This window comes from Giraffa tippelskirchi, chromosome 8 (genome assembly GCF_054371585.1).
Source record: "Giraffa tippelskirchi isolate mGirTip1 chromosome 8, T2T-mGirTip1v1.2.pri, whole genome shotgun sequence".
Lineage (NCBI taxonomy): Eukaryota > Metazoa > Chordata > Mammalia > Artiodactyla > Giraffidae > Giraffa > Giraffa tippelskirchi.
Genome location: NC_137282.1, coordinates 115332316 through 115347985, shown reverse-complemented (window position 1 = coordinate 115347985; position 15670 = coordinate 115332316). Strand labels below are relative to the sequence as shown.

Below are 15670 nucleotides of genomic sequence, written 5' to 3'. Positions count from 1 at the left end.
TCCTTATGAATAGACATTGCATCTTTTCATCTCTCTCCCAATACCTGTCACATTCCTGGCATGCCAGAGAAGTCAGACCATATTTGTAGACATATCGCTACAAGAATGCTACACTTTTAGAGCAGTAAAATTATTCTGTAGAATACTATAATAGTGGATACATGGCATTATGCTGCTGCTGCTAAGTTGCTTCTATATGTTTGTCAAAACCTACAAGACTGTACCACACAGAGTGAACTCTAATGTAAACTACGGGTTTTAGTTTAAAATACTATATCAATCCTGGTTTGTCCATGGTAACAAATATGCCATACCAAATCAAGGTGTTAAAATAGAGGACATTGTGAGGGTGGAGTACATGGGAGCTCTATTTTCTTTCTGTACAATTTTTCCATAACCTTAACTGTTCTAAAAGTAGCCTCTATTAGAAAAATAAACACAAATGCTACTTATGAGAGTGATAAATCCAGTAAAATAAGTTCCTCCCACAGGATTCAGGTTAGGCGACAAGAGCAGAAATACTTACTATAGGACACTCACCTGTCCCACCACTTTTAGGGGCAGCAGAAAAAGAAGCCTTTCTTGTCTGGGGTTGTGGGTAAGGAATGACTCAGGCACACAAGGTGGTGGCTGGTCTGCTTTATGCACTCTTGATCAGGGATACTGGAAAAATAGGAGGAAGTTCAAGTAATAATCTACAGAGAAAGCTAGGATGACCCCCAAATAGCCCCCAAAAGGCCAACAGAAGAACAGCAACTAGAACCTGTTTCCCACTCTCTGGGACCTAGTTCCACCCAACTCCACCATGAAATGGAGGATTTTCCAGGTCTGATGTTTTGTCTCATGTTTTATATTCAGTGTAATAGGGGATTTTGCCTGCAACCAATCTGTCCGGTCATCCCAAAGTGCTAAGTCATTTTTTCAGTAACCCTCTATCCTTTTCTGCATCTGTGTTATTTATCACGACTGAGAGGGAAAGAGAGAAGCAAAGACTCATAGACTGTAAGCTCCACAAGAGCAGGGGAAAAAGTTGTTCATTCACCAATGTACACATAGTAGATACTTCATTGATAGCTGTTGAGTGTGTGAGTAAAGAATCCTGCAAGAATGCAGCTTCAAATCACAAAATGGCAGATTGCAGCAATGGGCCTCTATTGTGGAGGGTTATCTTATAAGGCATCCTTCAATCAAACATGCAGGTATTTCCAAGACCCATCCACATCCGCGCATCCTCTGCCCCTTGCCACCCACCTTTCTTCGGGCTGCATGGCTGCATGGCTGCGGGCATGCTCAATGAGCCCCCTGCTGGGAGCCATGGGCACTGCAAGGTAACCCATTGCTCTTGGCTGCTCTGGCCATGGGAGGTCAGTTCCAGCTCTGCTAGCAAGACACCTCTTCACATATGTTGTGCTGGATGGTGACCTGGACACCCTCAGAGCAGACTTTTTATGGAAAATGAAAGTGTATTTTGTTTGTTTGATGAACGGTTTTGGTAAAATGTTTTCTTACTTTTTCCTAGACATCGCCTGGTGGTATTACCAGTATCAGAGAGGTAAAGAAGTTTAAACTAAGTTGACTGCTTTGGTTACATTACTTTCAGTGGGAGAGCTTCTTAATCAAAGATGTATTTTTTCATTAGTCTTCTCACAGACCAAATTTCTGTGCCCTGTCAGCAAACTTCTTTTAAATAGAAACAGTTGGAAACATTCTTTCAGAGACAAATTATAGGAAAATTTTTGCTTCCCCTAAAGAAACTGGTATGTTTTCCTCTCACAGACTATAAGATACATGTAAAAGCTCAGAGCCAATTTGTGGCTCAAGTGTAGTAACTGCTTGGAACAAATGACCTGAATTTCTGTGTTCCCTTTTTCCCTGTGGTCTCAACCTCCTAATCTAATTAATATTTTCCAAGGCAGCTTTTCTTATTACTTTATCTCTTTTTATTTTATTATATGTGTTTCATATAATCAACTTCAAATCCTTTGTGAAACAAAGCAAAATGTGTTTAAATAAACAAATACTGAGGAAAAGAGAAGGTGGCAGCTGGGTATATGAGAGAGGTGAAAGGTAGGTGGGTGGAAGGGTAAGTGGGTAGAGATCAGATGCCTGCAGTACCAGGCAGCGAGAAGAAGTAGACGGAAGGCATACTAGAGGTTTCCATTGCTCAAGGAGTCGGCCCCCGCTCAGCTCTGATAAACTGTTGCCAAAGTCGTCAGAGAATCTCATTTTCCAAGACAAACTAGAATTCCAAACCAGGCATGAATCTCTCATCTTTAAATATTGGAAATTCCAAACAAAATACATTTGATAGGCCAAACAAGACCTGTCTTTGAGCTCTGTTCAAGCCAAGGACCAACACATTCTACAACCTCAAAGCTAGACGGTTGGCACAAAATCCAATCCGGAAAGTTTTTTCCAGTCCAAGGAGAAGGAGATGGAAATGGCCTTGGTCTTTGGTCATATCATGGTTGTGAACCTAACAGAGGAGACTCCTTACTAGGGAGAAGACCAAAGACTGCTCATAGTCTAAGGGCCTCACTTTTACACAGCCCAGAAGCTTGCCAAAAGCAGAACTACTGTGAGGCTGGTTACAAACCAATTTGTAGCTTATGCTGGAGGGAAGCAGAAGCCATTGGAGAGGCACATGGAAGCCAGATCTGCCTGGACTGGCCGGATTTGAGGTCCAGTTCTGTCTCCAAATGACTATGTGACCCAGGACTCAGGCAAAGCCAGAGGTGACAGAGTGTGGAGAAATCTCCTGCGCTAGAAGTCCTCAACGTGGGCTCCAAGTGTTTGAAAGAGACAGGAGCTCATGGAATGTGAGTTAGGTGCACTTTCTTTTTCTGAGAGGGCCTATAGCTTTCATCCACACTCAGAAGAGCCTGTGGCCCCGAAACATTAAGGGACACGTAATCTGAATCATCTTCTCCAAACTTGCCTTCGGTCTAAGAACTACCTGTGTAACATCTACAGTCCTTAGATGTTATTCTGGTACTCTGTCTTGCTTTAACTACCCCCAGTGTTGGATTGTTCATCACTTTTCAAGGTTCTTATAGTTAGAAAAACACTTGATCTTTTAGGACACCCATCTTCCTAATATTCTGATGGAGAAGGTAATGTTCCCCACTCCCCACCACACGCAGGTTGTAATGGGACAATGGGCATGAAAACATTTTACAGGATGAAAGCAATTTACAAACAAAAGATATTCTGATTTATTCTTTCTTTGTGGTTATCCCCATTGTATTCGCTCTTTGGGTTAATTTTTATCTTTTTCATTCAAATTCAACCTGACCTTGTAACTGGTTCATCATTATTTTTAATAAGAAATACAGTAATAGCAACTAGCACTTGGCCTCAGAAACTTTTAACAAACCTCAGAAGAAACTGTCAAAGAGGCTCCCATCTATTAATTCTGTTTCCTTTTCCTCCACTCAGAGTGCTGGACCATCCTCCTTCCTTTAGTGGGACCACTTGGACAGCACTCAGAGGCTCCCTAGGGGAAAACAGGGATGTGAAAACCTCCACAGCTCCTTCCAAAGTTGCTTTGGAATATAGCTACTGTGGCCAGAACCGTGAACCTTACAAAGAAAAAGAAGGGACAGCTGATGTGAAGGAAAAGAATGCTTAGATTATGGGCACCCCCATAAGATTGCTCTAGGTTTAAACAAATTAGTGTTGTCCATTCCCAAATCATGACCATGAGGGTCATAATCAGCACATTTTTATAAAGGAATAGATTAAAGTTGAGAACAGAGGACAGTTCCCATTAGTGAGAAAAAGTACTTTTTCATGAAACCTTTGCTTCAAAACGTTTTACAAAATTTTTCCTTTATGTATATGGATTGTGATGTAAATTGTAATTCTTACAATGAAAAAAAACTAAGAACCACTGGTTTAAGCCCCTAACACTCACCATGCCAGTGATTTCCTAGCACTAGCATCTTGAATCCCAAATATGTAAATTTTCTTCAGTAACTGATGTGACCACAGTCTGACAATTAGAGGGTGATGAAAAAACCAAACAAAAGCTTGGCAGTCAATATCCAAATATTCAGATATTATAGGATCTCTTTAATATGGAAATTGACCCTGCTGTTCAGCCAGCAAACAAACCAGTTCTGTCTTAATGAAGTGAGTTTAATATTTGATATATCTATAATTACTTAGTGCATTTTTAATGAGAGAGATGGTAAGCAAGTGCAGTTTCTGAGTTAGAGTCTCTCAAACTTCTGCAAAGGAATTTCCCTGAGCTTATGAAGAAGCTGATCACAGTCAATACTGAAAAGAGAAATCTTTTAAGCTTCTGGATAAGACAGACTTGAAAAGATATACTAGATGCCTTCAAAAATACATTAGTTCTTCCAAAAATACTTTCATGTCTTCCTTGTTTACCTTTTAATATAACTTTCACCTCTTTTCAGTGTTAAATTTCTGTGCATTTTTAAAATAAAGTTGCTACTAAATCTAATGCTAGAAGATTTAAACCAACAACTTGTTTTCTATTTTTAAATGAGTTAAAAATATATGGGAGTATTCTGAGTTATATTTATGTGGGATTATTTGTTTGTTTGAGAATGTTACAGTGTTTCATAATTGCTACTTAACTTGTTAGTTGGAAACATAACAATAATTAAAGGCTCTATTCAAATTATAAGGAAATTGGCCACTGGCAGCTATTTTGTGTAAACAAAGTGTCATTTATATTGAGTAATATGCTCTGATCCCTGTAGGATAAGATGACATGTGTTCCTTAGCACATAAAAAAGATAACAATTGGGAATTGTCACCGAGTTCTTCTGCCTCTCCCTTGGAACTCTACCCCAATGTCCATTACCTCAGAGAAGAGGTACAAGATATAAACTCTCTTTGATGGATTCCTTTTGCATTGGGGTCATTGTCTCCAAAGGAAAAGTGACAGTTGCAGATAGAATCTGATGCAAAGAGACTGACACTAGCTAGGGAAATGCACAGAGTGTGATGTACCCATCCTATCCTCTCAGATGGAAACTCAGCCTAGCCTCACTCTCCACCATCATGGGATATGATGGTATGTGTACATTTCCAGAAGCCTGCCGTTCTCATCACAACTCTTGCCAGTTCAGATTTACAGTCATTCAATACATGGATTTGGTGATGCCTGCCTGACAACAATGGGTCAGGAAGGTTAGATGGCAATTGATTCTTGATTGAAGTAAATCTGTAGAAAGCATTCTGGCAGGGCCCAAAGGAAAACACTTCTAGGATGGTAAAGTGAAGTGAAGTGCAAGTCTTTCAGTCATGTCCAACTCTTTGCGACCCTATGGACTATGGAATTCTCCAGGCCAGAATACTGGAGTGGGTAGCCTTCCCTTCTCCAGGGGATCTTCCCAACCCAGGGATCGAACCCAGGTCTCCTGCATTGTAGGTGGATTCTTAACCAGCTGAGCCACCAGGGAAGCCCAATGATGATGGTAAAACATTCAAAGTTCCGTTTATTGGATTTTGTGATCCTCCAGTAGGAGATGGACAGGGCAATAGGATGCTTTAAATGACTTAAAGCTTCCTAAATAACTAGTGCAAAACTATTGCACTGTGGTACATGGAAACAGTTGTTTGTAGAGCCCTTCAAATGCTTCCAAAGCTTTCATTTATGTAAAGTAGCTCCCATTTAAGTTACTTTCCTATTATTTAAGGATGTCTGTTAGATATTACAATACTGGAAAATGCTTTCATATTTTTAAATTAATATTTAACATGTTATAATTTGTACTTTTTGTGAAATCAAGCTAGCCTACCTCTAGTTTCCCAAATGGTGAGAGTTTACTCTATGGTTTTTTAATAGATTTGTCTCCCTTTGCTGTTTGGAGGATGTTAATCCATCTGCTCACTTACCTGTGTCTCTGGAATATTCAGATGAGCAGTGGAATATTCAGTGGGCAGCAAATTGAACATACAAAACAGATATTTTGAAAGAAAAGGAAGTGTTTTTGTGTGGACTTGTTTTTAGCACTTGGAACACATGTTTCTCCGAGGCTGCGGTTCCCTCCCTCGGTGGTGTCCAACACACCGGGAGTAATGGACTGATGGTGAGATAGACCGTGACTGAATACAGAGGTGGGGTTCAAGGCAAGAAGGGCATCTGCAGCGTGACCCCCCAGCCCGTGACCCTATGTCCTGGGTCACCACACCCCCCTTTTGACAACCCAGACTGCAGTCTGACAAGTGACCACCAAGGTCAGCCACCCCAATGCCATCTCTTCTGGTTCCAGATAAGATTGAAGACGAGTTGGAGATGACCATGGTTTGCCATCGGCCTGAGGGGCTAGAGCAGCTGGAGGCACAGACCAACTTCACCAAGAGGGAGCTGCAAGTCCTTTATCGAGGTTTCAAAAATGTAAGACCCACATGGCCTCTGAAGGCCCAGGCAGGATTTCCCACCTGGGACTCTGCTCTCTCAAACGCCAAAGGGACCCGTCAGAGAGATTTTTGCATATATGTAAGGAAGGCCATTCTACAAAGGAGTCAGGAGAGCACAGTCACTCACCTGGCTAGAGAGAAAGGTGCCAAGCAAGAAAAAGGCAGTCTCCATGGACGGGAAGCTGGCTGGTGGCCCAGAGACCTGGCAGGGTGGCACTGCCCAGTACTCGCCTCAGGATAGCCCATCACACTGTCACTGACATTAGCGTCCCAGAAATGTGGGGATTTATGTCTGCTGCTAACCAACCTCACAGACTGAAGTAGCAGTTTGAAAGCCAGTGTGTTAATTCATCTCATGATTTCATAGATCCAACTTCCTGATAGCCTGGCTGGGAAGGCAGTGGTAGCCCTCTATTACATTCTCGTGGTAAAGACATTGAGAATCAGGGCCTGACTCACTCAAAGTCACAAAGCTTAGAAGGGGCTGAGCCAGGATCCAAACCCAGGTCTTTCTGTTAATAATCCCACAGCCCAGACTCCCACCTCACCATGCCCATTCTCTGATAACGTCAGAGACTTCCAGCCACTCTCCTTGGAGTCACGGAAGTGCACAGGTGGTCACCCAGTTCCTGCCCACCGGGGCTCATGAGGACCCCCAAGGCTCTCAGACTCTCCCTCTGACCCTCTCTCCCTCACACAGGAGTGCCCCAGCGGTGTGGTCAATGAAGAAACATTCAAGCAGATCTACGCTCAGTTTTTCCCTCATGGAGGTGAGTCCGGTCTTGAAAAAGATCCCTCCCGGCTCCCTCTCTGCTTCCTCAGGCACCCTTCCTTCCTCCAGGTCCACAGGTCCTGGTTATCTGCCTCCTCCTCAAGGCTGGGGAGGACCCAGAGCAGCATTCCTCCCTTATTGTAAGATGTGGAATTCACTAAAGCTTTAGCAGAAAAGAGCTCTGAAAATGGACCTTCCCCCAGAGATGGTAGTGATAAAGCAGTATCATGAAGACTCCTAACAGCTCTGGAAAGCTGCTGTTGTCACTGGAGAATGGGGCCACTATGTCGCGGAGAGGCTAAGCAATTCACCGAAGCCCACGGCTAGAGAGCAGCAGACCAGAATTAGAGCCCAGAGTCCATCCAAAGCTGCGCTGTGCTCAGCCCACACTCCACTGGGCCATGCTCCATCTTTTCCTTAAAACAGCTGAGGCAAGGTGGGCTTTTGAAAAAGAACTTTAGTAAATAGCAGAAGCTATAAAAATAAAGGCATCCAAAAAGATGAAGGGTGAATAAAATTGTGCTTATCAATAAGGTTAGCCTGTGTGCCAGGCTCCCAGCTGCTCTGCCACCCTGCCTGACTCCTGCGGGAACCTGCTCTGGCTCCGGGGTCTGGGGCATCAGAGGCTCTTCCCATGGCTTCAGTGTGTCACATGTCAACTTACTTCCTGCCCAGGAGCCATCTCCTGCAGGACCCCTTCCTCGGTGCTGACGGCCCAGACAGCCAAGCGCCCCGACACCTCGGGGCTCTATTTCTCACGCGCCTCCCTCTGCAGCACACAGGTGCCTCCTCGGGCGTCCGTTCAGGACAGGGCTCCTTCCCCAGCTGGGGGCCGTTTCACCCCATGCAGGCCCCAGACCCACTATCTGTTGAGTCTTATTGAGCCACTCTTTATTGAGTTTTGACTATGTGGCAAACAATGATGGTTCTAATGTTATGACTACGTGAAAAGTTAAACATTGTGCAGAGATGGGAAGGTGAAGCTCAGAGAGCTTGCGTTATGTTCCTGCAGCCACACAGCTAGGTAGGGACAGAACTGCTCTCTGAGTCCAGGTCTACCTGATCCTCAGTGGGTGCTCGTCCCATGGCATTCTGCTGCCATCCGGAAGAACATCTACACACAGGACCATGTCATTCATTCAACAGGAACTATACACAGAGACAGGAGTGTCTCTCTCAGGGATGGCTCGACTTAGAGGCAAAACCTGTCTCAGCTTTTGCTAGAACTTCCCACCTAAACCCCAGGAAAACCAAACAGGTCTCAGTTCACACCAGTGGTTTTTCCCACTCAGTAATCTTTTCCTTTCTATCACCCCAGCCTCACCCACTTCTCTTTCTTACTGTTTTTAAGTGATCTCCCTCCCCTGTGTGGCGTCCCTGTTCCCATCACCTGCCTCTCCTTCTGTGCCTTGCAGATGCCAGCATGTATGCCCATTACCTCTTCCATGCCTTCGACACCACGCAGACAGGCTCCGTGAAGTTCGAGGTACGTTTGTCTCTCAGAGGCCCCAGGGCCCCATCAACTCTTCCTTTAAATGATGGGGGTGTTGGGAGGAGTGGATCATTCAATGCTTCAGTTCTTTACCATTTAAGAAGGATTTCTTGACGACAGAAGAAACAACTGTCCTCCAAGAACGCAGGGCCTCAGGGACTATCAGTCTAACGGCTCGCATGTGCTCTGAGCCGACCACGCTGCAGGCTCTGCACTTAGCGCTCTACACGGATTAACTCATTTAACCCTCACAATAACCCTAACGAGGTAGGATTCTACTATATATTACCAGTCTACAGAAGAGGAAAGTAAGATAATGAGAGACGGAGTGGCTTTCCCAAGGTCAAACAGTAAGAGGTAAAGGAGGGCTTTGAACTCAGGTGGTATGTTTCCAGAGTCCACACTCTTAGCCGCCAGATGATGCCACCACTTGTACAGTAATTGCAGCCATGGGGTAAGGAGACAGCTGATGTCAGCACACACTGACTTCCCTTCTTCCTCCAGAAGCTCCTTCCCCAGTATGGGGCAAGATAGGCAGTGGAAGGTGGGTGGCGTACTTTGCTGAACTTGGCCACATCCTTCAGGAAACGGAGGACCTGGGAGACACCATTCTGTAAAGACAGTCACAGTGTCTGACCCAAAGACAGAGCATCGCCCCACCCAGTGGCTTGCTGGTTAATGTCTCTCATGCCTCTTCCACTTCTCAGGACTTTGTAACCGCTCTGTCAATTTTACTGAGAGGAACCGTCCATGAGAAACTAAGATGGACATTCAATTTGTATGACATCAATAAAGATGGATACATAAACAAGGAGGTAAGTGAACTGAGGCCAGGAGCATGAGAGAGCTAATTAGAGAGAAAATAGCCCAGTCATGAGGATGAAATGGGCTGAACCAGGAGGGATCTGCTTTGGGGCAGAGTTGGTTCCTGACAAAATGAAGGTCACCTTTGACCTCCCCCATTGTCCTACCCATTCATGGACACTCCTTCATGTCCCATTCATGGACACTCAGGATTAAGCAGATTCATTCATTCAATCTCAGTTATTCAATGTACATTCCAAAGGGGGTATAAATGATTTACTTCAGTGTAGAATAACTCTTCCCAGGGTGATTTGCATTTTAACAGGTCAACGGCCACAGGTTAAAAGTAAAAACTGGAACAGTAACATTGCAGGCATCGCCAAGAAGAGAGAAGAGGAGATCTTTGAGAAAAGGAGATTACAATTGAATCATATTCAGTGTGGTTCAGTTCACTCGCTCAGTCATGTACTACTTTTTGCGACCCTGTAGACTGTAGCACAGCAAGCTTCCCTGTCCATCACCAACTCCTGGAGCTTACTCAAACTCATGTCCATTCAACCATCTCATCCTCTGTCATGATGCCATCCAACCCTCCAGTCATCGCCTTCTCCTATTAGCCACAACCTATTTTAACAACAAATAAAACTTCAGAAGGGCATCCAGTGCAGCCATCTCTAAATAACTCATCACAAATAATTTATGAAGCTTCACTGCTTGACACTTTTATAGCCTCAAAGTAGATGTGGTACCTAGATAGTGAGATACCCACAGGTCTATCTCAAAACTCACTTTGGTATCTACTGTATCCTGGAATCTCAGTAAAAGCTTGGATTTAGCATCTCGCAGCATCCCACTTCCTGAGTTCCTATGTGCCAGATATGGTGTCCAGAGTTACAAATATCATCTCTAATCCTCACCTCAACCCTCCAATTTCCATCCCACATTCATTCAGTCATGGATTTTCTCAACATGTATTTGAGGGCTTGTTAGGTGTTCTAGGTGCTAAAGATAAAGTGGTGAACAATCCCCAGTGTGTGAAAAATCCTAATATCCACTAACAGCAGATATGGTAAGAATTCCAGTATATAATGGAATAACAAGTGGCCATGTAAAACCATACAAAAGTAGTTAGATATAATTTTAAATTAGTATTATACATTCCATTTAAAAATTATTTTTACAGTAGGATGTATAATATTATCTCAATGTTGTAAATAATTAAATGCTTCTATATATACTCAAATATACGATACTCTGTGGAAAAGGAAATGGCAATCTACTCCATTATTTTTGCCTGGGAAATCCCATGAACAGAGGAGCCTACTGGGCTATAGTACATGTGGTCACAAAAGAGTCGGACATGACTTAGCGACGAAACAACAAAAGATAGTCTAAAATATTCAAATACTACTTTACAAAATATATTTTTAAAAAGGACCCTTAAGTGAGACTTATAACAAGATCTTCAACCTTGGTTCAACCATTATTCCATCTCTGAATTATCTTACTAAATCCTGCTCCCCTTCTTTAATTTACAAACTAGACAAAATTGTCCCCATTAAATATCTATATGGAGAAGGCAATGGCACCCCACTCCAGTACTCTTGCCTGGAAAATCCCATGAACGGAGGAGCCTGGCGGGCTGCAGTCCATGGGGTCACTGAGTCGGACACGACTGACGCAACTTAGCAGTAGCAGAAAATATCTATAAGACCTTTCTGGAGGCAGGATTAATAAAATTCTCCTTAAAAGAAAATAAAGTGTGGATAAGCAGCTTCCTGGAAAAGATAGCTGGACCTTCCCCTGGCAGTCATTTGGAAACAGTTTCATCAAAATCATAGCAAAAAAAATCCTGAGAGAGCAATCAAAATTTATCTTTAAGTCCTTTCTCTTATAAAAGTTATTCAGGAAAGAAACCTATAGCCATATGGATATTCAGTTCTGTCGCTCAGTCATGTCCGACTCTTTGCGACCCCGTGAACCCCAGCACACCACGCTTCCCTGTCCATCACCAACTCCCGGAGTCCACCCAAACCCAGGTCCATTGAGTCGGTGATGCCATCCAACCATCTCATCCTCTGTCGTCCCCTTCTCCTCCTGCCCTCAATCTTTCCCAGCATCAGGGTCTTTTCCAAGCTCTTCGCATCAGGTGGCCAAAGTATTGGAGTTGCAGCTTCAGCATCAGTCCTTCCAATGAATATTCAGGACTGACTTCCTTTAGGATGGACTGGGTGGATCTCCTTGCAGTCCAAGGGACTCTCAAGAGTCTTCTCCAACACCACAGTTCAAAAGCATCAATTCTTCGGTGCTCAGCTTTCTTTATAGTCTAACTCTCATATCTATACATGACCACTGGAAAAACCATAGCCTCGACTAGACGGGCCTTTGTTGACAAAGTAATGTCTTTGCTTTTCAATATGCTGTCTAGGTTGGTCATAACTTTCCTCCCAAGGAGTAAGCATCTTTTAATTTCATGGTTGCAATCACCATCTGCAGTGATTTTGGAGCCCAGAAAAATAAAGTCTCTCACTGTTTCCACTGTTTCCCCATCTGTTTGCCATGAAGTGATGGGACAGGATGCCATGATCTTAGTTTTCTGAATGTTGAGCTTTAAGCCAACTCTTTGACTCTCCTCTTTCACTTTCATCAAGAGGCTCTTTAGTTCTTCTTCACTTTCTACCATAAGGTTGGTATCATCTGCATATCTGAGGTTATTGATATTTCTCCCAACAATCTTGATTCCAGCTTGTGTTTCTTCCAGCCCAGCATTTCTCATGATGTACTCTGCATATAAGTTAAATAAGCAGGGTGACAATATACAGCCTTGACATACTCCTTTTCCTATTTGGAACCAGTCTGTTGTTCCATGTCCAGTTCTAACTGTTGCTTGCTGACCTGCACATAGGTTTCTCAAGAGGCAGGGCAGGTGGTCTGGTAATCCCATCTCTTTCAGAATTTTCCAGTTTATTGTGATCGACACAAAGGCTTTGACATAGTCAATAAAGCAGAAATAGATGTTTTTCTGGAACTCTCTTGCTTTTTTGATGATCCATCGGATGTTGACAATTTGATCTCTGGTTCCTCTGCCTTTTCTAAAACCAGCTTGAACATCTGGAAGTTCACGGTTCACGTATTGCTAAGCCTGGCTTGGAGAATTTTAAGCATTACTTTACTAGCGTGTGAGATGAGTGCAATTGTGTGGTAGTTTGAGCATTCTTTGGCATTGCCTTTCTTTGGGATTGGAATGAAAACTGACCTTTTCCAGTCCTGTGGCCACTGCTGAGTTTTCCCAATTTACTGGCATATTGAGTGCAGCACTTTCATAGCATCATCTTTCAGGATTTGAAATAGCTCAGCTGGAATTCCATTACCTCCACTAGCTTTGTTTGTAGTGATGCTTCCTAAGGCCTTCACATTGACTTCACATTCTAGGATGTCTGGCTCTAGGTGAGTGATCACACCATCGTGATTATCTGGGTCGTGAAGATCTTTTTTGTGCAGTTCTTCTGTGTATTCTTGTCACCTCTTCTTAATATCTTCTGCTTCTGTTAGGTCCATACAATCTCTGCCCTTTACTGAGCCCATCTTTGCATGCAATGTTCCCTTGGCATCTCTACTTTTCTCAAAGAGATCTCTAGTCTTTCCCATTCTATTGTTTTCCTCTATTTCTTTCCATTGATCGTTGAGGAAGGCTTTCTTATCTCTCGCTATTCTTTGAAACTCTGCATTCAAATGGGTATATCTTTCCTTTTCTCCTTTGCTTTTCACTTCCCTTCTTCTCACAGCTATCTGTAAGGCCTCCTCAGACAGCCATTTTGCTTTTTTGCATTTCTTTTTCTTGGGGATGGTCTTGATTCCTGTCTCCTGTACAATGTCATGAACCTCCATCCATAGTTCATCAGGCACTCTGTCTATCAGATCTAGTCCCTTAAATGTATTTGTCACTTCCACTGTATAGTCATAAGGGATTTGATTTAGGTCATACCTGAATAGTCTAGTGGTTTTCTCCACTTTCTTCAATTTCAGTCTGAATTTGGCAATAAGGAATTCATGATCTGAGCCACAGTCAGCTCCTGGTCTTGTTTTTGCTGACTGTATAGAGCTTGTCCATCTTTAAAGACTCATTAAAGCACACATTTTTAAATAAGCATGTGGACAGGTATATATTTCCTAGTTCTGTCCATTGTTAGGACCTAAGAGCAATGACACCCCTGTAACAATGAGTGGCACCTAGACTCTGGTTTCTAAATACCATTCTCCAATTAAAGCAACCAGTCTCCTTGGACTTGGTTGATTCCAGGCCTGGGAAAGAGAAAATACATGATCTTAGAGCATCTTACCGTGTCAAAAAAATTGGGAGTGCTAGTAAAGAAAAAAGGGTGGTGAAGAGCATGTCCGAACGTCACAGAAGTCAGCCTGAAGGAGTTCACAATAGCCAAAGCTATTAATACTATAATATGAGCAACACAATACACATTTATAGTTTGGGATTATAATCTGCAAAATAAATACTCATGTTGTTCAGCCGCTTAGTTGTGTCCGACTCTTTGCGACCCCATTGACTGCAGACCACCAGGCTCCTCTGTCCATAGGATTCTCCAGGCAAGAATACTGGAGTGGGTTGCCATGCTCTCTTCCAGGGGATCTTTGCGACCCAGACATAGAACCCGAGTCTCTTATATCTCCTGCATTGACAGGCAGGTTCTTTACCACTAGTGCCACCTGGGAATTCCGGGTCTCAGTAGACACCCCATCAAATATCCTGAAGACAAGGCTGCTTTCCTACCTTCCTTTTCCTCATTCCGAGTAGGGATCGAGGAAGCCCATGGAACACCATGCTTGGCCAGTGTAACCAGGAAAACACCTCGGGGCCACTCAACCAATATGGGGCTCCCAGCTCGCGCAGACACAGTGCCAGGTGCAGAGAATTTAGCAATGAAGGATCAAGCGTGTCCTCAGAGCTCACAGTTTAGGGGAACCAGATCCACAGAGCAATAAGAACCACTTACTTATTTTAATGAGTATGTCCTGATCACTGTTCCAGTTACTGAAAGATTGGAAAGAAAATAAGAAAGGGTTTGTAATGCCTATCTGGCCCCATGGTAATTTTTGTCTTTGTAGAAAGGGACTTTTTGGTTACAAAGAGAGAAAACCATCAACAGCAATGAGCTTAAGCTGAGACCTTTCTTGTAAAAATATAGGTAATTTCTCTAAAAAGTCTTTTAAAAAATTGATAATTCTTATTAAAGTGAAAAACGTTACAGGCAGCCTAATGTAGCATATTTTAATCCCCATTAAAACTGGAAAGTTGTTGGTCTCCCTTATGCTACACCGTCTCCCCTGCCTCTCTTTCGTCTCCCTTTTGCAGCACCGTCTTAGGTCAAGACCGCCACACCGTCCTCTGCAGGAATGGCGGTGGGGAGACCCCGGAGGAGGCTTTAGTGAACAGGGTAACCATCCTCAGACACTGCCTCCTGGGTTCCTCTGCATCCCCGTTACCATCTCTGTCTACTTCAACCACTTTTCTCAGAAAACACACGCATGTGTGGGTACACGTGTATGCGTCTATGCTCGTGAACAATTACTCATGAGAAAGTTTGTGTCCTGCTCCGTCTGCCGCCTCCCTTCTCCTCTCTCTACTCCTCGAGTCTTTTCACTTCTCTGCTTTCTCTCCCTTTCTCCCAGCACTTCTCTCATCTCCTCTTCTCCATCTGCTCCAGCCTACTCTTTACAGAAGTTCATCTCTGTATGTATTGTCAGTGTCTGCTCTCCTCTGATCTCAACTAAAACCTGGAGATGATTTGCCTATGGTGCCAACTCTGGCACAAACTCCAACTTTTCGCTCAGACTGCTCAAGAGATAACAACATAGTGACTCAGTTCCATCGTCAGATACCCACCTTTGTTCCAATCAGCTGTGGTCAGTGACAGGTCACCTGGTTCAAACAAAGCCACACAGGCCAATCATTCAAAGGAATTATAGAGCAGAGAGAAGGTGTTCCAAAAATGGGGTGTGGGTCCATCAGCACATGAACATGTCCACTCAAATTCCACTTATAACACATCACTTGGCAAAGCTCAGGAAGCGGTGAGCCACCCAAGAACTTCTGACAACAAAGAGAATTGCCCTGGGAAGAGGCTCCCAGGATATATACCCTTCAGCTTCCTTTCTAACTCCCTCTCACTAGCTGAAGTTCCTTTGAA

General features: G+C 43.5%; 1 protein-coding gene across 10 annotated transcripts in view; it reads left to right on the top strand.

The window, feature by feature from the left end:
- Positions 1-15670, top strand: part of KCNIP1 (potassium voltage-gated channel interacting protein 1) — a 406169-nt gene that overhangs the window by 383676 nt on the left and 6823 nt on the right. For 6 of the 10 annotated variants that reach the window (XM_081520785.1, XM_081520779.1, XM_081520781.1 and 3 more), the window contains 4 exons: positions 6252-6376; positions 7100-7169; positions 8587-8657; positions 9371-9478. In XM_081520785.1, the coding sequence (XP_081376911.1) occupies positions 6275-6376; positions 7100-7169; positions 8587-8657; positions 9371-9478 (351 nt within the window). In that variant the 5' untranslated portion in view covers positions 6252-6274. Of the gene's footprint in view, positions 1-1519; positions 1553-6251; positions 6407-7099; positions 7170-8586; positions 8658-9370; positions 9479-15670 lie in introns of those variants that run through there. The other 4 variants (XM_081520778.1, XM_081520780.1, XM_081520787.1 and 1 more) reach the window with 2 other exon arrangements.